Source organism: Haliotis rufescens, unplaced genomic scaffold (genome assembly GCF_023055435.1).
Source record: "Haliotis rufescens isolate VD_foot unplaced genomic scaffold, xgHalRufe1.0.p SCAF_2, whole genome shotgun sequence".
Lineage (NCBI taxonomy): Eukaryota > Metazoa > Mollusca > Gastropoda > Lepetellida > Haliotidae > Haliotis > Haliotis rufescens.
In genome coordinates this window covers 23,511,777-23,537,725 of record NW_025963890.1, presented here as the reverse complement: position 1 = coordinate 23,537,725, position 25,949 = coordinate 23,511,777, and the positions used below count along the sequence as shown (strand labels likewise).

General features: G+C 40.4%; 3 protein-coding genes across 7 annotated transcripts in view; 2 read left to right on the top strand and 1 right to left on the bottom strand.

Annotated features, from left to right (window-relative positions):
* The window catches only part of LOC124146170, a 32,337-nt gene extending 22,049 nt beyond the window's left edge, over positions 1 to 10,288 (top strand). Inside the window, exons 13-19 of one of the 3 annotated variants that reach the window (XM_048399763.1) lie at positions 1,229 to 1,397; positions 2,302 to 2,441; positions 3,635 to 3,712; positions 4,260 to 4,360; positions 5,290 to 5,437; positions 8,882 to 8,940; positions 9,626 to 10,288. In XM_048399763.1, the coding sequence (XP_048255720.1) occupies positions 1,229 to 1,397; positions 2,302 to 2,441; positions 3,635 to 3,712; positions 4,260 to 4,360; positions 5,290 to 5,437; positions 8,882 to 8,940; positions 9,626 to 9,788 (858 nt within the window). In that variant the 3' untranslated portion in view covers positions 9,789 to 10,288. Of the gene's footprint in view, positions 1 to 1,228; positions 1,398 to 2,301; positions 2,442 to 3,634; positions 3,713 to 4,259; positions 4,361 to 5,289; positions 5,438 to 5,565; positions 5,720 to 8,881; positions 8,941 to 9,625 lie in introns of those variants that run through there. The other 2 variants (XM_048399764.1, XM_048399765.1) reach the window with 2 other exon arrangements.
* Positions 10,289 to 11,597: 1,309 nt separating this feature from the next.
* The window catches only part of LOC124146204, a 119,909-nt gene continuing 105,557 nt past the window's right edge, over positions 11,598 to 25,949 (bottom strand). The window contains exons 1-6 of one of the 3 annotated variants that reach the window (XM_048399762.1): positions 19,979 to 20,344; positions 19,393 to 19,655; positions 18,610 to 18,744; positions 16,783 to 16,830; positions 14,327 to 14,756; positions 11,598 to 14,240 (exon numbers count right to left, since the gene is read on the bottom strand). In XM_048399762.1, coding sequence (XP_048255719.1) covers positions 14,198 to 14,240; positions 14,327 to 14,756; positions 16,783 to 16,830; positions 18,610 to 18,744; positions 19,393 to 19,648 — 912 coding nt within the window. In that variant the 5' untranslated portion in view covers positions 19,649 to 19,655; positions 19,979 to 20,344 and the 3' untranslated portion in view covers positions 11,598 to 14,197. Of the gene's footprint in view, positions 14,757 to 16,782; positions 16,831 to 18,609; positions 18,745 to 19,392; positions 19,656 to 19,978; positions 20,349 to 25,949 lie in introns of those variants that run through there. The other 2 variants (XM_046516383.2, XM_046516382.2) reach the window with 2 other exon arrangements.
* Positions 21,485 to 25,949, top strand: part of LOC124146203 (serine/threonine-protein kinase NIM1-like) — a 52,968-nt gene continuing 48,503 nt past the window's right edge. The window contains exon 1 of the mRNA XM_046516380.2: positions 21,485 to 23,333. The gene's annotated coding sequence lies outside the window, so the exon portion shown is untranslated. The remainder of the gene's footprint in view (positions 23,334 to 25,949) is intronic.

Here is a 25,949-nt window from a genome sequence, read left to right as displayed (position 1 = left end):
CCATCTCAGTGGGTAGGTCCAAGGTAGGTGCCCATCTCTGTAGGTAGGTCTGAGGTAGGTGCCCTCTCAGCAGGTAGGTCCAAGGTAGGTGCCCATCTCTGTAGGTAGGTCTGAGGTAGGTGCCCTCTCAGTGGGTAGGTCCAAGGTAGGTGCCCATCTCTGTAGGTAGGTCCAAGGTAGGTGCCCATCTCAGCAGGTAGGTCCAAGGTAGGTGCCCATCTCAGCAGGTAGGTCCAAGGTAGGTGCCCATCTCAGTGGTTAGTCACAAGGTAGGTGCCCATCTCTGTAGGTAGGTCTGAGGTAGGTGCCCTCTCAGCAGGTAGGTCCAAGGTAGGTGCCCATCTCAGCAGGTAGGTCCAAGGTAGGTGCCCATCTCAGTGGTTAGTCACAAGGTAGGTGCCCATCTCTGTAGGTAGGTCCAAGGTAGGTGCCCATCTCAGCAGGTAGGTCCAAGGTAGGTGCCCATCTCAGCAGGTAGGTCCAAGGTAGGTGCCCATCTCAGTGGTTAGTCACAAGGTAGGTGCCCATCTCTGTAGGTAGGTCTGAGGTAGGTGCCCTCTCAGCAGGTAGGTCCAAGGTAGGTGCCCATCTCAGTGGTTAGTCACAAGGTAGGTGCCCATCTCAGTGGTTAGTCACAAGGTAGGTGCCCATCTCAGTGGTTAGTCACAAGGTAGGTGCCCATCTCTGTAGGTAGGTCTGAGGTAGGTGCCCTCTCAGCAGGTAGGTCCAAGGTAGGTGCCCATCTCAGTGGTTAGTCACAAGGTAGGTGCCCATCTCTGTAGGTAGGTCTGAGGTAGGTGCCCTCTCAGCAGGTAGGTCCAAGGTAGGTGCCCATCTCAGTGGTTAGTCACAAGGTAGGTGCCCATCTCAGTGGTTAGTCACAAGGTAGGTGCCCATCTCAGTGGTTAGTCACAAGGTAGGTGCCCATCTCAGCAGATAATCTACCACTGATAATGTTTCAAGCTAAACAGGGGATCACAGACCAAAAAGGGGATTCAGTAGCTAACTGATTTATTTCTAAATTGTGCTTAACATCTTAATATCTGAGATCCAGAATAGTGAATGATGTCACCTTACATTTTCACCACAGTGCAGAGATATTAAATCACATTAACTGCTTTTATAGGGTCTTAAATTCACCTTGATATATTTATTTTCTGTTCAGTGTTAAGCAATCATTGTTTGAAGCAGTGAATATATTTTTAGCATTTCTTCAACATTCATTCAGCTTCCTATCAACACTGAGGCAACAACAGTGGAGGATGAAGTCAGGAACATTCTCTTCAACAAAAGTTCTCTCCCTTTGGATGTCCAGCAAGCCCAGATCCTGTGGCTGTGTGAGAAATACCCTGACGTGATGCTTCAGGTTCTAACTGGTGACCTACAGTATGATACAGGTATGTATTGTGTTTGATCTGAAAATGATCATGTTGCACCTACAGTGTAAGCTGAATGGTTGTGTAATCAGCTCATGCTATTTCACTGAGTGGTAATGTCTGTCATCCTTCCAAGCAGCTCATAACATTGACTTCTGCACAGGGCATCAGCTGCAGCTCTTTCATTCTAGGTTACACTTGTAACTCAACTTATGATATTTCTATGATTAAAACATGATTAACTATGATTAAAAAATACTATCTGTATTTTCTTGCGTATAGTGCTTTACCCAAGTATAATGCGCACCCCTCTCTAGCAGATTCAGTATTTTTGAAAAACAAAATACAAATATTATGAGCAGAAACAAAATACACCGTACCCATTCAGTGAATTCCGGTAAACGAACAGCTGATAAGAGACTTGGTCAGTACAAATATGAAATCTGAGATTTAAATCACCAGACATGTTGATCTACCGTTTAAATTGTATTTTTGTTCTGCTAGGCATTGTTTTACATGCAGGAGATTACCTTGTGTATTTTCTCATAAACTAAGCCGGAAACAGCAATCAGCTGTACACACATTTTCTTGGAATCTACCGTTGATTCGGTTAAAACTTACCCAATGATATAACTTTAAAGGATTTTAATGCAAAGATCAGGGAAAATTGTATCTGAAACTAATATTTTATCAGGAATAATATATTCCAATATCATGTTATTTTAGTTGCAGCTTTAATTAAATATATTTAAAATGATATGAATTTCTATGACATGTTTTAGAAAAGTGAATTTTGTTAATGACAAGCAAGATGTGATGGTGCCTCAAGGTGTTTGAAAAAGAGAAACATTGTTTGTTTAAGTGTTAGTATGACATGCCAAGTCCCGGTAGAATAAAGGATAACATCAACATCCCATTTCCACAGTGGACCTTGCCACAGACCAGGCTGACCGCTGGCAGCGGCTACTTGGTCTGGAGGCGGACACAGCTCTGGCAGGAGATGTGACACTCCTGTTGTTTGAACATGTCTGCCGTCTGCTGTACAAGCTCAAGCCTCAACACCTGGTAGGAACAAACACGCATCTGTGATTTACGCGGGAAAAGTTGTTGCATGGATGGGTACGACAGAATACTAGCCAAGCAAAGTCTTTCATCACATTGGACATAGTGTTTGGTTGAGACTACCAAGACCAAATCATGACCATCTGCTAAGGCTATAATTTCCTCAATAGTAGAAGCTCAAAACTCAACAGTCAAACTCTTCAGACACAGGCACAGGAACTTTAAATCTTGATGTGAGATTATAACATAACCTTGATGTGACTAGTTCACAAGGTGTTTCTTTGCTTGATATGTTTTAAGTGTAACTGCATAGTTACCATACTGGTAGCATGGATGCCTTCTATATTGGCTAGATACCAATCTGAACACAGGACAGTACAAGGCGGACTCTACTATCACACCCATCCTTACATTGAACATTCCCTGGAAGGAAGACTTACCCCCAAACTGTAGTAATGGCAGTCATCATACTACAAGGGGTTCTCTACTATCACACCCATCCTTATATTGAACATTCCCTGGAAGGAAGACTTACCCCCAAACTGTAGTAATGGCAGTCATCATATTACAAGGGGTTCTCTACTATCACACCCATCCTTACATTGAACATTCCCTGGAAGGAACACTTACCCCCAAACTGTAGTAATGGCAGTCATCATATTACAAGGGGTTCTCTACTATCACACCCATCCTTATATTGAACATTCCCTGGAAGGAAGACTTACCCCCAAACTGTAGTAATGGCAGTCATCATATTACAAGGGGTTCTCTACTATCACACCCATCCTTACATTGAACATTCCCTGGAAGGAAGACTTACCCCCAAACTGTAGTAATGGCAGTCATCATATTACAAGGGGTTCTCTACTATCACACCCATCCTTACATTGAACATTCCCTGGAAGGAAGACTTACCCCCAAACTGTAGTAATGGCAGTCATCATATTACAAGGGGTTCTCTACTATCACACCCATCCTTATATTGAACATTCCCTGGAAGGAAGACTTACCCCCAAACTGTAGTAATGGCAGTCATCATATTACAAGGGGTTCTCTACTATCACACCCATCCTTACATTGAACATTCCCTGGAAGGAAGACCTACCTCCAAACTGTACTAATGGCAGTCATTATTCTATCTACCAGTCCCTGTCATTACTGGTCCTGTACATCTGTATATTTTACCTGTAATACAGATGCAGTTTGTCCGTACAGCCCAGAGTGTCAGTGAGCAGACTGTAGGTGTGTCAGCTTTCGTCCGCCGGAAACAAACAGTAGGTCAAGTGATGTGGTGACAGGTGTTACTAGGTTTCTTGTTGTACACAGTCTGATTGATAGTTTGTATATGTCCCTTACTTCTGAGGGAAATATTGAGTAAATATCAATTTTCAGCACACACTAAAGGACACCAAACTTTGATTGATAACAGTGACAGTGATACGCCAGATGGCGCTGCAACTTGATCAACATTCGGAGTTGTCTCGGCTTATCACCCTGTGTATATAATGCACAACAAGATGTCAAGGTTAACATATCATGTGGTTATTATGTCATTACTCGTGCACCCACTGTGTGATGTCATATACATGTCAAGATTATTGCACCATTTGTCTTCGTAACCGGGAATGTTTGAAGAATTGTTTAAAGTGTTGCGCCATCTGGTATATTGGATTATTCCTTTGTTTCAATTAATGTATTTTTTCACCAAATGGTCGTCCATAGTCAACCCCCATAAAGTAAACCATTGATACATTGCCAATTAATCTGAAAAGGATTTATTAAATGCTTCTGAAGATGTTTCACAAATTGCCGTCTTCTCAGTTCCAGTATTATAAGAAGGCATTGAGCTGTCTCCCCGAACCGGACACATCTCAGGACATAGAGGCTGCAGTCCGAGTCAAGGTCCACCTCATTCTAGCAAGGTCAGCTTAGAGTCAGCTTGAAGCAGTTTACATATTCTGAAGCCAAGAGAGCCATCTTGTATGTTAGTACAGACGTTGATCTGTTGACAATTGTGAGGTGCATGACACAGAGAGCCATCTTGTATGTTAGTACAGACATTTATCTGTTGACAGTTGTGAGGTGCATGACACAGAGAGCCATCTTGTATGTTAGTACAGACGTTGATCTGTTGACAATTGTGAGGTGCATGACACAGAGAGAGCCATCTTGTATGTTGGTACAGACGTTGATCTGTTGACAATTGTGCGGTGCAAGACACACAGAGAGAGCCATCTTGTATGTTGGTACAGACATTTATCTGTTGACAGTTGTGAGGTGCAAGACACAGAGAGCCATCTTGTATGTTGGTACAGACGTTGATCTGTTGACAGTTGTGAGGTGCAAGACACAGAGAGAGCCATCTTGTATGTTGGTACAGACGTTGATCTGTTGACAATTGTGAGGTGCAAGATGCAGAGAGAGAGATCTTGTATGTTAGTGAAGACGTTGATTTGTTGACAGTTGTGAGGGGCGTGACACAGAGAGAGCCATCTTGTATGTTAGTGAAGACATTGATCTGTTGACAGTTGTGAGGGGCGTGACACAGAGAGCCATCTTGTATGTTAGTGAAGACGTTGATCTGTTGACAGTTGTGAGGGGCGTGACACAGAGAGAGCCATCTTGTATGTTAGTGAAGACGTTGATCTGTTGACGGTTGTGAGGGGCGTGACACAGAGAGAGAGCCATCTTGTATGTTAGTGAAGACGTTGATCTGTTGACAGTTGTGAGGAGCATGACACAGAGAGAGCCATCTTGTATGTTAGTGAAGACGTTGATCTGTTGACAGTTGTGAGGAGCATGACACAGAGAGCCATCTTGTATGTTAGTGAAGACGTTGATCTGTTGACAGTTGTGAGGAGCATGACACAGAGAGAGCCATCAAGCTCCTCCTGGAGCACCAGCAGTGGAAGGCAGCCATTACCCTGATCAAGGAGCAGCCGGACAACTCACAGTCCAGGGCGTGTCTCTTGTTCATCACCATGGCAGCACTAGCTCAGGTAGGTCGCAGATGAACTTGTAAGATTAAAGTAACTTGGCTCACTTGGCCTGGAACTACATGGTGGTATTTCTAGGCTTTAAGAGCTTTGAGGAAACGGAGGTGAATGGGCTACTTCTGTTTTTGCAGATACTTGCAAGGACCTCTAGTTTCCTCCATACTTCGACCACCTCCATGGTCTAGTGGTAGAGTGTCCGCCCGGAGAGCGGAAGGTCCGGGGATCGATCCCCGGCCGCGTCATACCAAAAGACGTAAAAAGATGGTACTTGTTGTTACCCTGTCTGGCGCTCGGCATTAAGGGGCTAAAAAAAGGACTGGTTGGCTCGGAGTAAGTATACTGTGTCTGAGTGGGGTATTCATGTTAAACTGCGGCATGGTATCTCAGTGGGCTAGCACTATAAATCGGCATCAGTCCGGACTAGTCCAAGCAGCCACATACACCCACACACACGTGCATGCACCTCGCTTTATAAGTGCAATAATCTTGGACGGGACGTTAAACCCAATTTCACCTCACCACCTCACCTCCATACTTCATTGTCAGTTATACATCTTGTAGTCTCGGCCCTCAGTACATGTAGCTGTACTAAAACCAATAGAGGTTTGGAATTTGAACTAGATGTCCATATTGGCTGCTTGGGGTTTTGAGAGTATTGATTTGGCAACACATTCAGCTGTTGTCAACAGCCTGAGTGTGTCGTTGTGGCCCAGTGAAATTTGCCCTTGCCTTGATTATTGCCTCTAGTTTGGCACTTTACACATTGCCATGCTATAGCTGATGCTTCCCTCCTCTCCTCCAGAACACTTTACACATTGCCATGCTATTGCAGATGCTTTCCTCCAGAACACTTTACACATTGCCATGCGATTGCGGATAATTGCCTCCTCTCCTCCAGAACACTTTACACATTGCCATGCTATTGCGGATGCTTCCCTCCTTTCCTCCAGAACACTTTACACATTGCCATGCTATTGCGGATAATTGCCTCCTCTCCTCCAGAACACTTTGCACATTGCCATGCTATTGCGGATGCTTCCCTCCTCTCCTCCAGAACACTTTACACATTGCCATGCTATTGCAGATGCTTCCCTCCTCTCCTCCAGAACACTTTACACATTGCCATGCTATTGCGGATGCTTCCCTCCTCTCCTCCAGAACACTTTACACATTGCCATGCTATTGCGGATGCTTCCCTCCTCTCCTCCAGAACACTTTACACATTGCCATGCTATTGCCGAAGCTTCCCTCCTCTCCTCCAGAACACTTTACACATTGCCATGCTATTGCAGATGCTTCCCTCCTCTCCTCCAGAACACTTTACACATTGCCATGCTATTGCAGATGCTTTCCTCCTCTCCTCCAGAACACTTTACACATGGCCATGCTATTGCAGATGCTTCCCTCCTTTCCTCCAGAACACTTTACACATTGCCATGCTATTGCAGATGCTTTCCTCCTTTCCTCCAGAACACTTTACACATTGCCATGCTATTGCGGATGCTTGCCTCCTCTCCTCCAGAACACTTTACACATTGCCATGCTATTGCTGAAGCTTCCCTCCTTTCCTCCAGAACACTTTACACATTGCCATGCTATTGCAGATGCTTTCCTCCTTTCCTCCAGAACACTTTACACATTGCCATGCTATTGCGGATGCTTGCCTCCTCTCCTCCAGAACACTTTACACATTGCCATGCTATTGCTGAAGCTTCCCTCCTTTCCTCCAGAACACTTTACACATTGCCATGCTATTGCAGATGCTTTCCTCCTTTCCTCCAGAACACTTTACACATTGCCATGCTATTGCGGATGCTTCCCTCCTCTCCTCCAGAACACTTTACCCCTATCTATTTTCAGGAATTTATGTCCTATTTCCACAACGTTCGAAATGCCTGTAAATATATACTGAACCGCAAAAGAAACATCACCCCAAGTAACATTGCACGAAAAGTTGTCATTTAAAAAAATATCTGGGTAATTTTTGTCAAAGTTCCTAAAATTAAACATAACCTTGTCCGGAAAAATGAAATTTGATGATAAAAAAGGAGATGACAATAAAACAGATCGCCCAAACGCATCACGGCAACGGCCAGGGTAACCCAATGCAGTTCTGTGCAAATTGAAATGCACATGCGTTCCCCCATTTCTTGCCCTATAAAAATCCACCCAGATTGGATAACCTTCATTCGTTATTGAATTGCTACCATATGCCAAGATTGACAAGAAATCAGTGAGACCAAGCCCTTGGACGATTGCAAGCTGGACAAACTGCCCAACAAGTAGCCAATGCATTTCAAGTTCATGTAAGGATCATAAACAGGCTCCAGTAACGGTACCAGACCACCAACACTACAGATGACCGACAACGCAGAGGAAGACCAAGGGTCACAACCCGACATCAGGATCATCAGATTATGCGACAACATCTTCAAGATCACTTTGTTACTGCTGCAGAAACTGCTCGACAAACCATGGGGAGAGACCAGTGACACATTAGTGCGGACACAGTGCGTCAACAATTGACGAGCAGACACTTCCACTGTCACACTGAGGACCCATTCTGACACCACATCATCGCCGGGACCATCTTCAGTGGGCAACACAGCACCAGCATTGATCCCACCAGCAGTGGAGAAGAGTCCTCTTCTCAGACGAGAGCCGTTACTGCATCTCAACAGCAGATGGCACAGAGAGAGAGTCTGGCGACGCCGTGGGGAACGTTATTCAGATTCTTGTGTTGTGGAGAGAGACTCGTGAGGTGGCCTGAGCATCATGGTGTGGGGTGGAATTGGTCTTGCACAGAGGGTCGGCCCTGTGGTCTTCCAGAACATCGGTCCAGGGATAGGCAATGGTGTCACAGCAGCTCGGTACATTGATCAAGTCTTGAGACCACACGCCATACCTCATTTGGCACGTTGCTGCAACCATGAGTTTCATCATGATAGCGCCCATGCAACAAGAGACTTCCTCCAGCAGAATGGCATCAGAACCATGCAGTGGCCTGCCCTCAGTCCCTATTTAAATCCCATTGAACATCTGTGGGACGAGATTCAAAGACGGCTGAATGATGTCTGACCAAGGCCGACAACTGCAGCTGAACTGTGTCAGGCGTTCCTCAGAGTGTGGGTTCAAGTGCCTATGGCCTTCATCAACTGCCTCAGCCATTCCATGTATCGGCGTTGCGTGGCAGTCATCAATGCACATGGCGAACACACAAGATACTGACTTGTGATGCCATTTTCTCAGAGACTAGTGTTGTGTTTCACTTTAAGAACATTTGACACTTTAATTTCAACCTTGTTTCAAGTTTCATCTTTTTAATGTCTCAAAGTATGTTTACAGTGTTTGGACAAATAAGGTTTCTCATATATCAATCCATGGTGATGTTTCTTTTGCAGTTCAGTATATTTGGTGAAAATGTAAACTCTTTATCTTTTATTTCAGCAACAAGTCCTGTCTGAGTATGCTAAAGACATATTCTCTCTTGTGCCATCTTGTCAAAGGTAGGTCCGATGTTAACATTACAAATGTGTGTGTGATATATCAAGTTGGAGATGGGACTGGGCGTTGTTTCATGACTGCAACATGAATTCCGCCAGTGAATTTCATCAGTGCCAGTGTCTGCATGTCTGTCTGATTGTGGATGTTACTTAGATATAGAGGGCTTCTTGTATTTGTGTCACCATACCCTAAGCATAAATCTATGCTCTCACAGACAGCCATTTGTGTCACAATCCACAGGGTAGATCTATGTTCACAGACAGCCATTTGTGTCACAATCCACGGGGTAGATCTATGTTCACAGACAGCCATTTGTGTCACAATCCACAGGGTAGATCTATGTTCACAGACAGCCATTTGTGTCACAATCCACAGGGTAGATCTATGTGCACAGACAGCCATTTGTGTCACAATCCACAGGGTAGATCTATGTTCACAGACAGCCATTTGTGTCACAATCCACGGGGTAGATCTATGTTCACAGACAGCCATTTGTGTCACAATCCACGGGGTAGATCTATGTTCACAGACAGCCATTTGTGTCACAATCCACAGGGTAGATCTATGCAGACACACAGCCATTTGTTATCATATCCACAGTATACATCTATGTTCACAGGCATCTATTTGTGTCATATTTGTGTATGAATTGTGAAACTGATCGGACCTTGTTCCCATCCTCTCCAGTTTTCTTACTTTCTCCGACATCATCGAAAAGCAGCCGGAAGTAAAACAAAGTCAGCTGACCACGTCTACCTCCGCCATTTTCTGCCAGGGACCACCAGACATTCCAGTAGGATCCGTCAGACCAATACTAACACAGGTGCTGTCCACAGACAACAAAAGTTGACAGACCTATTTAGGCATGATGGTGTTTCCTTGAATTATATGACCAGCATATAGAAACTGAAGATTTAATGCAGGACTTGAGAGGAATGATTATTGTTGCATTCAATAATTTGTGATCTTTTGCTATTGAAAATTGGGATTTAAATAATCATTTTTTTGTTAAACATTTTGAACAAATATTTTTCTTAATTGAATTGGAATCATATCTTTCAATACTATGAAAATTTATTTCATAATTTATCAGTTGTATACACAACTCAAAACAAATAAGATACACTGAGGTTCTGCAAAGTCCTGTATGGATCTGGTATTTGCATCTAATGATAAATCCTCGAGAAAAGTATACATGGTTTTTTTTACAAATATATTTATGAAGTCTGTAGTGATAAAATGAACATGCGTGTACGTTTTCAAGAGCATTGATTGACAGTGTTAAGCTGTCATTGGGCAGAATGCAATATTGTTTAAAGATGTTATTTTGGAATAAAATCATCTTCTTAAGCCTTTTGTTTTTTATAATCCACTGTTGAGAAGGCAGGTTGCTGTACCTTTTATTGCACTAGATGAGATACCGCTCCAAATTCACTGTACTGTTGGGGCATCTGGGGTTCAGTGCTATGATGTCATACAAGATTACACTGCAGTGAAGTCATAGTTCAAAATATACTGCAGTTCTTCTTTCACTTTCCCCAGAAGCAATATGTGACTTGTGTAAAACAGGAATGAATTCTCTTTGTTTGACATGGAATGTTGTATCTTTGATGATTTGTCTAAAGATATGTTGTTAAAGAATTCCAGATACACAATTGGAAGTTGTGCCAGTAATCACTGAATGATAGCCACAGACCCCTCCATTTGTTTTTCAACACTATACATTTAAGGAGCACCTCCATGGTCTAGAGAATAGAGCGTTGGTGGTTCGATCCCTGATCATATATCAAAAGACAACAAAAGATTGTACTTGTTCTTACCCTGTCTGGCACTTGGTATTAAGGGAATGAAATAAGGATTGATCGTCTCAGAGTCAGTATACTGTGTAACCCATATAATGGGGTATCCGTGTTAAATATGGCATGGCATGGCAGTGTGTTAACTCTATAATACCGGCATTAGTCCAACTAGTACAAGCAGTCGCACACACACATCCATGCATGTTGCTATATAAGTGTAATAATCATGAGCGACATTAAACCTTATTTCACTTCACCTTTAAGTTCAACAGTGATTTTGACACAAAAACTGAACATAGGTGAATGACTTAGACTCAAGAAATGTTTGCTTATGCCATGTGCTGCTCACAAATCAACAAAACTGGTGGATAAACCATAACAACAAACCAATGCAGTACCATTCGTGATTGGATGAATATCTACGATCTGGCCAATGAACGTTGCAAGAGAAGTACTTGACAGCTCCTGACAGCGTTTCCCTATGATGCAGACATGCGTTGCTCAGAATTTCAACTTTGATTTTTGATGGCTGTGCATTGTGTTATTAATTGATATTGTAAGTAGGACTTACCCTTTCTATTTCCTTTTTAATTATGAAATTATGAAACTTGTGACACCTTGCTTAGCATATCTTTTGGCCAAAAGTCTGACTACTTAAACAAACTATAAGTCAAATCAAAGACATATATATACGTATATATAATGTTATTGGTCTATGATCGGTGGCCAATGGCCGTACTGCAACTCTGAGTTCAAGCTGCAATATTAAACAATACTAAATATTAAACTCTAAACTGATGACATCTGACATGACAACACAGGTCAGGCATGCATAATGATAAAGACATGAACTCATGTGCTGCAGTAGGCAGGATAAACTTTATTGTACAAAAATAAACTATGAAATGTAAACATATTTCATATTTCCAAAACACAAATCAACACACTGTATCATGATAAGAAGTAATTCATACTGATCAAGTGGCAATTAACCAAAAAAGCAAACATTTAGAAACCTATTGAAAAGTAAAACACCCACTGTATAACTACCATTATACCAACGCGTCTTCAGTCACTTGGACAACATAAAGGACATGCTGCTGTTACTTCAACATCATCAAAGGGAGTCACGCCATTAGCCAGGCATGGCTTAGTGGATTTTAATATAAGATCACTTTTCAAATAATTGGAGTGAAGTATCATATATGTTATTAACTAATCAATCAATGGCAATGCTAGCAGCATCCTTGCAAAATATAATACATGTTTTCCACATCAACTACATCAATTCTAAATTTATATATAATCATATGGCAATATCCAAGGGAACCAAACTGATATACCATGTTTACAGGGCTTCCATGATTACATTCCGATAACATTTATTTTTCCAGTTATTGCTGGGATTGTTCACACAGCAAGTTTCAAAGACCTCATGATCCGAGAAAATAGTGTTGTCTTTAAAAAATGAGCCAGGACACAAACTTGCATGGACGTTTGGTTTGACAAGTTAATAATGCACCTTAACTGTAAGCATGCAACACATGACCTACTGAACTGACTTCTAAATATGTTTGTAATATGATTGTTTAAAAACTAAAAGAAGACGAACGTCACATTTGATGGTGTTGCCAAGAACGGTCAGTGATGGCAAACATCTATAAGGACATCTTTTACTCTCACAAAATGTCCCACATATGAAGTAAACAATCGTGAAGTCTGATCAAATTACTAGCACAAACATAACTCAACATGTATCAAGCATTTGAAGTTGTTCTCAATAGGTTTCAGTTTTGTTCTCTTGCACTCAAGAGGTAACATTACATCTAGTTGAAGAACATACTAGTGAAAGCTTTTTTCGTTATGGAAGTTACACACATTTGTTAATGATTTTTTTTTAAAACCTGTAATATGTGTACTTGTATTGTTTTGGGACTGGGGGTGGGGGATAGGATGGGGTCCAGCTTCCTAGTTCTGGTCGCAACAGGAGACGAGTTGCACTGGGTGACTTGGCTGATTGGGTGCCATCATTCCAGATGAGAATGTCGTGATTATTGCGGACTGAAGCATTAATAATTTACTCACTCTCTTTTTATTATGTACAGAGAACTCTCCCATAATTTCAAGTTGTCAAGGCTACTTTGTGTCTTACCGATAATGCATTCTGTATACACGGTTCCAATACCTCCATTGCAAAGCTTTGCTACACATAATATAGACACATATCCAGGGATGAGAATGGATATTTTCCTTTTCAGCTGAAACAATGGAGCTCGGTCAATAATTTGGGGGTGTTTATGAAGGAAGCCATCAGATTTTAACAAGTTTGTGGTCACTTAAATTTGCGGATCCGAAAGGTTCTCACCCGTGCATATCTATATACGTTACTTACCACCACCAGGAAGCAGAAAGTCCATATCAAGAATTTATTATTTGAGAAAGACAGAAATCATCTTTGCACAGTAAATAGCAATGGAATGTAGTCTCCCCTACCCTGGGTGACAGGCTGTGGCACATTTAGGTGATACCCCAGTTAACATAAATCTCAAACGTAATGATTCTAAGGGTCAGTTTGCGCAAATGTAGATTAGTATTGGCAGGGAAAGAAATCAGACATTGCCTGCCAGCCCGGCCAGCTTTGTTAACTTTAAAGTTATCCTATATGGGGAAGTAGAATTTCAAACATTTGGGGGTGGGTGGGTGATTGGTAGTATTGCCATATGTTTGCACCATTAGGGCTAGAAGACGTTCTTGGTTAATTTATATCCCTGTTTGGCAATTCAATCATGACTTGAGGACATCAGTCTATCAACAGGGCCCTGGGCTCCTTGAAGTTTTCTTCTCAGTATTTGAATATAGCGACTCCCTTATTTCTTCTCTTTAAACATTGCACAAGAACATACGTTTTGGAATTAATGGGGGAGGGGGGGTCTTGAGATTTTCTCCTATTGTATACTTTTAGAATGAAGGCAATGACAGGAACCCTTGCTGTTAATGCTCAACTTTGAACACTGAGCACCCCCAGACTCATAGTTAATTTGAAACAATCAAAGCTCCTTCATCATCTGATGAAAGCCTACTTGGGACTGGTTGGGGAAGCTGACATCACTGAATGCTGTCAACAGTCTATCATGAGGGCGCCTTCATCATCTGATGAAAGCCTACTGGGGACTGGTTGGGAAAGCTGACATCACTGAATGACGTCAACAGTCTATCATGAGGGCGCCTTCATCATCTGATGAAATCCTACTGGGGGACTGGTTGGGGAAGCTGACATCACTGAATGACGTCAACAGTCTATCATGAGGGCCCCTTCATCATCTGATGAAATCCTACTGGGGGACTGGTTGGGGAAGCTGACATCACTGAATGACGTCAACAGTCTATCATGAGGGCGCCTTCATCATCTGATGAAAGCCTAGTGGGGACTGGTTGGGGAAGCTGACATCACTGAATGCTGTCAACAGTCTATCATGAGGGCGCCTTCATCATCTGATGAAAGCCTACTGGGGACTGGTTGGGAGAGGCTGACATCACTGAATGCTGTCAACAGTCTATCATGAGGGCGCCTTCATCATCTGATGAAAGCCTACTGGGGGACTGGTTGGTTGACGTCTTCCGGACCTCATCAGCTTCATCACGCAGACTGGTGTACTGAGTAAAGCTTTTTGTGGACAGCCCAGGTTCAGTGGAGGCCGTCTCACTGTATGGGAGGTCCATGGCGTTGATCAGCTGATACCCTTGGGGTGTGTGGCTGGTGACGGGAGGGGCAGATGGAAGGAACTGCGGTGGCTGTGCGTACTGGTAGTCTGCTACATTGTAGGTGTGGAGGGGACTGCTGGTTGGACTGGTCTTGCAGTAGGTGGGGTAGGTGCTGTACAGATGGTGGAGGGAGCTGTACGACGGGGCGCGGGAGTAGTAGCTGCTGCCCCCACAGTACTCACTGGGCAGGAGAGGAGGCTCAGACTTGGCCACCATGCTTGAACCTAGGCCTGTGTCACAGGGGTTCAAAGTGGGACCTTAAGTGAATGGGAGTAAATGACATAGTTTTATTTATCATTGGTTCACAAAGTACAAGGTATAACAAAGATTATTTGTTTGCCCAATAGATATGGCAAATATTAAAGCTGCAGAAAACCTAAGAAAAAGTTTATGTGACTGACTGCTCGCCACCTTTCTGTCACTTGCAAGACTTTGACTTGTATAACATGATCAGTACAAAAGGCCAAATCTTCTGGAGAAAATCACAAGTCTGTGATGAGTTCTTCACCATGTGTACTGATATTACCTACTTTAAAAAATCAGCTCAGGACAAAAATTTGCTGATGTTCAAATGTTAGAAAAAAATGGTTCCTGAAAACATGTAAAATAATATTGTTGGGTACAATTCAACCTTTACCCCTACATTTGGTGCTGTTATAAATCGAAAACATTATTCTGTTGAAAAAAGAACTTTGTCCAATTAGGAGATAAACATAATGCTTTTTCAATGTAGAGCCAGGTTGCCTGTAGATTTTATCACACTCATTTGAATTTGGAACTAAGTGCATGCCGCAAGGTTGACAATGTTAAATGTCTACCAGAAGAAATTAAATACAAAATCTCTGGTATCGGCTAAGATAAATGAGTGAAGCAGCATGTGTCTAGTAAAATGTTTTAAATACGTTGTTGACCTGAATTAAGGAAACCTTGATACTATCCTTTAAACCCAAAATGGAGCTTAATATACTGGAGCATTATTTTGTTTTTCAAATAAATATACTTCAGGCAGGCACTGAAAGGGTGTAGCACAGCTACTTCGTAAGACAAATTGAAGTGGGCACCCCTAAAGAAGATTAAGCAAGTCTGGCATGTCCTGCACCCAGGGGTCTAAATGGACATGCTCAGAGGCCGATATTAGACCCTAAGTCAGCTGCAAATGACAGTAAAAATTCCCAATTCCTGAGAATTTATTAAAATAAGAAGTACAAAAAGATCAAATTTTGAACAATATCACAATTTTTATCCAAATTGTCAAGGGCCCTTAGTTTGAAATACTAGATAAACCCCCTGATGCTGCATGTCACACTACTCACTGTGATGCAAAAGACTTGATGTCACAGGGGTCTACAGAACAGCGCCAAATATCAAGCTCTCTGTTGCCCATGTAACTTGAAATACACTCTCTTCGTAGATTTCTGCCCCAAATGTATTGCCACATATACCTTGAATATTTTGATTATCACAAATCTGTATCTTGTAACCTATAATTGCACACATCATGATTTCAAAATGCCTAACGACAATGACACTGAGAAAGAAGGACATGTCTTTGAGTCAGGTATTGATCTTGGAAGTGCATTTGGCCTGCAAAATGGGAGAAAAAATGTTTTGTTCTAAATTGGGATCTAAAAAAATAATTAAGTTCCTTAATGGAGAGATATTGCAACATGGAATTTTAACATTGCTTTCAATGCAGTAATGAAAGTCTCTTCCCCTTTACTGGGCATGTCATCAGTAAATACAAGTCACTTCACAGCAAAACATTAATTATAACCATAACAACATGATTTGGGGAAATGTTTCAATTTCGGGAAATTATACTGACATTTGCAGCAGACTTGGGGCCAAATATCGGCCTCTTCGCAGGTCTAGACAATCCATGTAAATACTAGCCTCTACAGTGTTGCAGTCGTAAAACCAGCTGCTTCAATCTGGTTATTGTGATTTGAAACCTCTGATGACCAATCAGTTTCGAGAATTTTCCAAATTCATTCATATGAACGCTGAACAAATCTGATAACTTTCAAAAGGATTTCTAAGAGTCTTCCTTAGTTAAAAAATTAAGCAGATCAAGTATGCCGAAAAGAGTCCTTATCATAATATATCGTGTGTAGGTCAGAATTAATAATTGAAAAAAGTATGTTGTATTTTCTCATATACCAAATTTAAAGCCTTAATCAACTCTCTGATGTTTCAATTCTAAGCTGTTTGGAAATTTCCCAATCTGCAGATTAGAATTTTGTCTAAGCTGTATTGTCATGCATGAATGTGATGAGGACTCACTGTAATTGACTTTCCAGGTGCCATCAGATCCATCTCTCCCCAGCTCCTCTGGAACAAGAACAGGTGATATTTCACCAGGGGACAGAATAGAATAGACAACACATAACCCAAGAGGTGAGGTGAAATGGGGTTTAATGTCACGTCCAAGATTATTGCACTTATATAGCGACATGCATAACCCAAGAACCAAATCTGACAACCTGGTTATACATTTGATATACAACACTTGTTACTGAGATTCATTGGTAGTTTCAGACAGTGTTTAATCCTTTAATGCTCATAGCCAAGCTGTATTTTGACAGATACCAACATCAAATAATATTAATGAAACATTTGAAACCACTTTCAAAGAGCACATTTACAATGTTTTAAAGTCAGCATTATTCTCAGAAATTTCTTGCTTATTGGTCCTTGTATGAAACAGATGTGAACCTACACGAGTTAACAAGATCATAAATATTGTAAGTTTCTCTAAAAGTAGTTTGCACAACTGCAGTACCAGAGTGCTGCTGCTCAATATTATATTCATGACATCCTGACAGACGTGATTGTACGTGTTTCCCTGCCTGGCAGGGGGTATTTAGGGGGTAAAACAAGGACGGGCTGAGTCAGTATACTGTGTCTGAGTGGGGTATCTATGTTAAGCTGTGACATGGTATTTCAGAGGGCAAAATAGGCATTAGTCTGGACTAGTAAAATAGACACACAGACACACTCACACATGTGCAAGCACGTTGTTATACAAGTGCATTAACCTTGAACTAGACGTTAACCCTATTTCACATCACCCCATTTCCTGAATGACTGACTTGTGTTCAGTGACTTGTTGCTGAAGTAAGGGGAGATAACTGAATATTCACATGACTCGATGGCAGTTGTAAAAGCAATATAATCTGGTACCAATTGATCAAGAAGTGACATTGTTTGCAAAAGATTGAAACCGGACACATTTCTGAACTTTGAAGTATCATATGTGAAATGGAAATAGCAGATCTACTTATAAAATGTGGATTATAAAGTCCTCAAGGCGCAATATTCAAATTCAGACCTATACCAAAGGATCTTGAATTCATACCAACAGATTACCGACAAAATGGCAACAGTTAAGGATGGTGGGACGTCTGGCTGTTTCCTGTACTCAGGTTTTCTTTCTGTTCAATTCAAAAGGAAAATTTGTCTGTGACTGGATGTGAGGAACCCATTATCACAACATTTGGACATTGGGGTTTAAACACTTCCCGCAGTGTTCTTGATACAAAGGTGTCTCCTGTTTGCAATGGCTGCAATGACAATACTCCTATGACAGTTAAATATTATGTAATTAAATGCCCAGACCATAATCAGACCAGGCTAAATCTGAAGAAGTACATTCCTTGAGAAAGAGAACACATTCTCTCCAGGTACACTGTTGGGCCCAGACATCTTCTCTGCATATTTGAAGAGATCAGTGACTGGGCACAGTATTACTTCAGCCATCTTAACGCTACAACTATCGTAAGTCTATGCTAAAGCACGATCGTAATAGCACTAAGATTGCTTTGTGTAAATGGGCCCAGAACCATTACGCTACAGACTACTATTATCCTTTTCACTACGACTACTTAATCATAATGACATTTTTTGTCACGAGTCTTTATTTCATGATACATCAAAGACAATCTTCCCAACTTTATTAAGTTCTTTTGGTTTTTTTTAATATCTTAACCAATATGCAGGGCTGAAACGTTTTTTCAATGGAGCGTGATACATAATTTGGGGGGTGTTTATGGGGGATCGGGTGGCTTGCATGGTTGCATGGTTGTGTTAAGCCTGTGAATGTTTGTGTACCTTTCTGTAGTCTAGCAATAGTCTGTTCCATGTTTCCTGTGTCCTTCAGTACAGCATGGATCCGGCCTAAACTCATGTTAGGGAACTTCTGCCTCAGCATCTTCAGATGACAGCCAATTGTATCGCTACTGCGACCTGAATCAAAGAGTGAATGTAAAGCAGCGGTAGAAACTACCATTTTTAGTCCACTAGTCGTTATAATGATATAAACATATACCAAAACCCTTATAGGGCAGTTTGGCAAGGACTACAGGACTAGTGCCAATTTCTAACACTGTAAAGTTAACAGGCTTTATAGTGTTCTACATCAAGCATGAAAGTCAAGGGGTCATTGTCCTAGCGTCCCTAGATTCAATTACCATTGGATAACATTTGCAGGTCCCCAGGACCCCCTTAACTTCAAATATGTACTGCTTTACGAAAACATTGTTTCCCTTAGCACTCACTTATATAATCATAACCACATTAATAGTCATTCAAACCAGAAAAATCAAGAAGTATTATTTCTACCTGAAGAACGTATTTGTGTAAGTGAAAGGTAAGAAGTTGAGAGCCTTAAAGTAACATATTCCCCAAGCAGGACCAAGCATGCACTGTGCCTTGAATCTGTTTTACAATGAATCTTGTAGATCTATCTTCTATTCAAATAATATATGTAATATCAGATATGGGTGGTTGGAATGAATGTGAATGCAGTCTGCACAACTTGTAATCGGGAACTCTGATGTGTTCCTTACAGCTATTTTCACAAGATTTCATTCTTTGAGGGATGTTTTGGCCTACCATTCAACAAGTTTTCTGGAACTGGAATGAACAGCCCTGCTGCCTCGTCTTGTTCCTGGCGCCTTCGTAATGCTATTTGCTCCCGAGAAACCTTTCGTCTCTGTGCAATCAGTATACAGTTTGCACACATGCAGTTAGTGAACTGACAAAATCGTTTGTGACCCCGCAAATGACTGATGATGCCGTGGTTACGACAGCGAGCACACTCGGGTCTTCTAACTTTCTTTTCGAGTTTTTCAACTTGTTCCGAAGACATTTTAACACTGAAACACACACAGAAACGTTGGAACAAATGGCAAAAGAACATGCATACCACGAAATGAGTTAAACTGCAATGACAGTCTTGGGTATTCATGTGTGGAATAACTGAAAGCGTGAAATGTTTTTTATACCGTTAGAACTGGGCCTGGCCTACATAAATCAATATTTTATTGCAATATTTGCATAGATCTACATTCACCAGAGTTCACTCGACAAGAATCTATTATTGTCCGACGAGGAGTTTTCATTAATAGTACATAATATCTAACACACGTCTACACATTAACAGAAACTGATTACATAGTTGTCATTGTTCATAACCTACCCAGCTGCTACCTGACACACACTTTCTTCCTCGCGCAAGTTCTTTTGGCGGGATGCTCAATATGGCGGGCCATTCCATTGTATTTGAGCTTGAATTGTTATCCGATAAATGTCGGTTTAATTATGTGACGATTCAATACCATTTTGCGAAACATTACATGTAATAATTAATCATATACTATATTTAAATATTGTCTCACAGTATGTCAAGACTAATCGACACAGTGAAACTATTTCGAAACCCTACGACCCATGGAACCCAAAAATGGTACATTCCAAAGATGTGACGGCCATCAATATGGAAGGAAGCCAAGCTGGTTAGATACGTTTTGAAACAACTCGTTATAAGATCAATGGTATATGACAGGCACGAGTGCAGTAATCTGTTTCCTACACACCCTAAAACCCCCCTTTTTTTAGCGTCGAATCAATGCATTTTGTCTGTTCTCATGATGGAAGCAGCGCATTAATACATAACACCACTGTCATAAGTGACGTCATCCTATGTACTGCTTACTACTCATAAATAATGTGACCCTACACGAAAAGGTTTCCGCCACATCTGTGGATTATCAGGGCAGTGATGATGATAGTGCAAACTAGACAAAAACAAAGAACACGCTGGTTGCGGAGTTAAAATTTCACAGCTCAAAGATATTATCAAATATGTACAACAATGTTTACTTCCGTATGACATCACTAACGGTGACCGACTTATACAAAATGGCGTGTTCACTGACAACAGTACGCGGGATTTCCAGATGAGGATTTTCGTTGATTGAGGGATCGTATATACATAAATGTGTCATGTAAGTAATCAGAAGCATTCTGACAATCTGCGCAGTGTTATTTGTGTACAATGTTTTCCAATGTAAGAAAGAGAATTTGTCAGAAACGCAGATAACTACCGTCGTCGTTGTGCGTGATTTTTGGTCAGTATAGACGAAAGTACCTCAGTGTAAAATATGAAATTTGCTTTGTTTACATTTCAACAAGTACAGTTTTCCGAGCACAGCGTTCGTTTTCACACCAAATTTATTTCGCATGATTTCCGATATTCAGATTTCTAAACACAGTATTGTAAAATTGTGATTTGGCGGATTTACGATGTACCTGATTTTCAGAAGTCACTTTCAGTACTTTTGCTTTACCTAAAATGGCAGTAAATGATAAACAGCTAGAAGGGAGAATTTAAAACTGTGAAGTGTATTAGTTTGCCTGATGTATTTCAAATTTTATTCGACTTCGAAGTGAGGGTTGAAGAGGAGGGACATGCGTGTCGCTGTGGCATCCAGGGGGTTTACACTCGAAAAAACGATAACGTTGACATAACAGATAATGTAACCGACGAGGACGACTTTGTTTATAATTATCATAATCACACGGTCCTGTGGTTCGACTGAAGAACGAGCAACTTATAGAAAGTAGTCCGTCATCATCTGACCTCAGGTCATCACCATGGAGTAGCCAACCACGGGCCTGGATTTCGATCTCACACATATGTTTGATTCCAGTTATCTCAAATGGGTTTCTCACCCACGGGTGTGTAAGAAATGTATGTTCGATGCACAAAAATGATTTTTATTGTGTCACTTTTAGCGGCTATTTATATATGGTTCTGAAGAGAATCTATCCGTCTGTTGAAATGAGATGGTAATGTGTGTTAGTAATGTAATTGAATTTGTGCAGAAAAAAATACTTCTTGGTTTGGGTACAAAATTACCGGACATCAGAAGTTTTTAATACGAAATTACATAACAATATTATTTTGTATGAATACTCCAATGAATATTTCGGATGGCTAATGCCATTGACTCTTGCAGCTATATGGCCACGATGACTGTACTCGAGCCATCCTTTAGTATGCGAAATGCTGGACTTTCTCATCAATAACATCTTGGCCTTTGTGAATTTTAGGCATTTGGGCAATAAGTGGATATCCCCATGCACACCAATGTGTGCTCCCTTAATTCTTACTGATCTGTTTCTTTATGCATATATGAATCGAAATTTCTGCTCGGATAGGCAAAATCTAAACAAAGGACTTTGGCCAACAAAATGTAACTTATGCTTCAGTTAATCGATGATCTGATATCGTTTATAATAATGGTCAAATGGCCAATTCGGGTCCACTGATTTACCCATGCACCTGAACGAGAAGCACATGAGAAAAGTGAAGTAAATCCATGTTTCATGTTTAAATCTGTGCTTAAAAATGAAAAAACTATCTACACTACTGTATGACAAGAGGGGCGACTTTACCTCTCCAACAATCAACCTTACCTTTTTGTCGAGCAATATTCCAGCAGTTCTATCATTTTGAGGTACTATCGAGCATTCTCATACTGCGTATTTAAGATTCAAAGAGCGCAATACGACTCTTCTCCAAAACCTATTTCATCAGGGTTACAACATTTAAGGCCTCGGTAAAGCTTTCAAACATTTTATGGAAAACAGGTGGAGAACATTTCTAAATTTGATGCACCAGTGACCAAACTGACGCTCGATGCAGTTCCCTATTTTGACTTGTACCATACGTGCCCGTGTGGGGTTTTTTCATGTGAACATTTGACTTGCCTTTTCATGTGTTTGTGACGGGTGCCACCGGTGGATAAGGATATACGCTCAACCTTTCGCGAACATCTGGTATACCATCTTTATTTGATGGTGATACATAAACACAAGTTTATGATATAACCTCTTGCGCAAAAGAAACACATGTTTGATGGTGGCAAAACTGAGACTAACAATAATTGTTTTTTCGATAACGATGTATTTTATACGGGTATCATAGTTGTGTTTTGATTCTGTTTTGTGCAGTGTTTCGGCGACTGGTTTCACCCCAGTAACGTTTTGATAACGATTTCATTTTTGTTGTTGTTTTTTTTGTTTTGCAAACCCAATTTCAAGTGTAAACTTGTTTTTGCCTGGCAATTTTTTTACGAAATCTTACAATGGACTTGGTCATGTAACGAGAAGTTGAGTTATTTTGTTAGTGATTTCTTTACATCCGTGTAATAAGAATCTATAATTAGAAACTAATTGTCTCATAGCGAAGAAAGTGTTGATCATATTTGAGATTCATTTTTACCATCCTGTGGCTAACTATTCCATTTTGCCGGTAATTAAAGTTACCGATCCCATTTCGTTTTTGATTGAGCTAACCATATAACATTGACAACAGGAAGTTGTCGCAAGGTGGCGCTACGATGGGTTGCTATAGGTGACGTCAAGCCAGTTCCTGTGCCAGTTCAGGTCGTTTGACAGAACGTCAGAAGTAAATCTACACGTTTTAAGATGTTAATGTACTTTGGAATATGCCGCACTGTCTTGGAGTTTATCTTTTACAATTAGAGGTAATGTAACTTAGCAAGTAGTGTGCGATAATTATCAAGACGTCGTCTGTAATACAGTTGACATTTTAAAAGCCGGTGTCACTCCAGGCTTCAGTGCTTCGCAAGAATGTTTTGTCGGCAGCACTTCACATGACTTATTTACTTGATTATTTCTCATGTGTCATTGTTACAATTCAACAGTTACCGAACCTGCCGAACATCACTGGAAATACAACACTCGCGCCGTTTCGCTTTGCTGAAACAATGGCATAGCTACTCTCACATGGCCTGCAGGCAATGTTTTTATCTTGCAAAGAATTGGTGGTCACTGGTGTTTTTAGATGATTATAAATTCTGGAATGAATTTGCATTAATTATTTCGATTTAACACGAACACAGCCTAGGATAAACATGAACTAGTTGGTAATATTTGTAATAGCTGTTCCTGATAGATGATATACATATATCATCTGTGTTTTGATAGTATCTTTTTTTTGTAAACAGTTTTAGAGACACCTAGCTCAAAGCAGTCTTCAGAATACTACAATTACCATAATTATTGTTTCATCTGAACTCTGGTAAGTTTCAGGGAAACGAATTGTCCCAAGTTATCATGGGGGAGTTTCTATTTCTTATTTGCCTATACTTTATCATTAATCGAGCGTGTGCCTTTGATATCGTTGGATCATATTCATGTAAATACTCAGATGATGGCTTGTTTTTAAGAGAGAGTTGTCCTTTATAAGTGAATGAAATGTTTTACAGTTGTTCATGTGATTAGAGAGAAAACTATGGCTGTTTCTTAAGCATCTGAAAACCCATAACATGGGTATATATTATGTTAAAATAAAGTGATGACTTTTCTTTTCCCTGCAAAATATAATCAACATAAACATACATGTTCATAACACCATCTTATGGTAGAATGAGAAAGAAACTGCCATTTGGCGAATTATTTGGTACTCTTTCTTTGTTAACACCCTGTTGTTGAAAGCTATTAATATTGTGCCAAATAGTTCATTGTATTCCTGTTACAGCCGCCTTTGATTTAAACATATTTATTCACAAGGAGTGAACGGGATTAGGGTTTCACAATTTCAAATTCAATATATGTGCATACAACACTATAGAATAGACATTTGAGAGAGTTCTTTACACAAATCTTTTAGTTGTACATATATAATGTTGTACTGCCTTAAATATAGCTTCATTTTCTGTAACAACGTGATCTGCATTGCCGTATAACAGTAAGTGTACACCAACATGAATGTTATGAACAATATTTTTAAGGCTGTTAAAGATACTTTCACGCTGATGACTAGACAAAGGACATTCCATGAGATAATTATATGCATTTTCACATGTATTTGAACATGTACAGTTCGGGTGATCTTTTATACCAATTCTATATAAATCATAATTCAGTTGACTGCACATGTATCTCAGTTTTGTGTGTAAGATATATTTTCTTTTTCCATATGCGAAGTACGCAGGTGACGTGGGCTGGTGCTTTTGTAAAGAATAATAAAAACAAGAAATCGTAGAATTTCGATCTGATAACGGAATAGAGTTCCACAATCATATAGACCATGGGTAAAAGGATTCACACGAATGTCTTTGTCTTGTGAGAGGAACACTGATGTTTTCAGAGTTTCTGAGACTGTATGAGTTTTTTGCAGCAACGGTTTTGGGTAGAATATTTGTTAGATACGAAGGGCCATATTATGATTAATTTTTAGAAAAGACAACGTTAATGTTTCTTTCTACGCTCAACTAAGGGTTCCCAACCGGTTTCATAATATAATGAATGCCAGGGGCATATTTAGGTAGACCAGTTACAATGCGTGCAGCTTCTAATTGTAATTGTTCTAATTTCTCACTTTGTCCTTCGGTGCAACCATCCCATACCTCACATGCCCCCTATGTCACTATGCAATACATATCTTAATCATGATGATAGTAGGGACACAATGAGCAATCTTGAGATTTAAGTGACCAGAGTAAAATTCTAGTTAGCTCAGCTAATAATAACACTAAGCTCTTCTGAAAATGATGCCGATACCAACTTCTTGTTCAAGTTTATGGCGCAGACTGAATATGATAACATAAAATTACACCTGACTTAGTGTCATGATCAGTCATCAAGGGAACTAAAGATCCAATTAATTAATTTATTTAATTTAGATAATTGGTGAGAACTCTTGTACATATAGTCAGAAAATAGTACTTTACAATTTATTTATTTTATGACTCCCTTAATAATTGTATCACTCATAGCTAGGACCGCACATTGTGATACTGGTATCATTACTTGAGTTGACATTATGGCAATCATCTTGTAACTGTAGCACTGTAGAACAAAACTTAATTGCAGTATCTGTCAAAGTGAAGATTCTCGTCAACCGATTTCTATGACAAGACAAAAACTGTTTGCTTTGAGAAATATATATCAATTTCTGCGGGAGGAATCATCTTCCTGTTGATATGTAAATTCTTATAAGTGGATACAAACATATCTTTTCAGAGGATATTTATAATTCCTTCGAATACCTTACCTCTATCATGTGTCTATTACATCATGGCCTTTATTTCCATTTTGGCTAAACTCACTCTACAGAAATCTTTGGACTTTTCAAA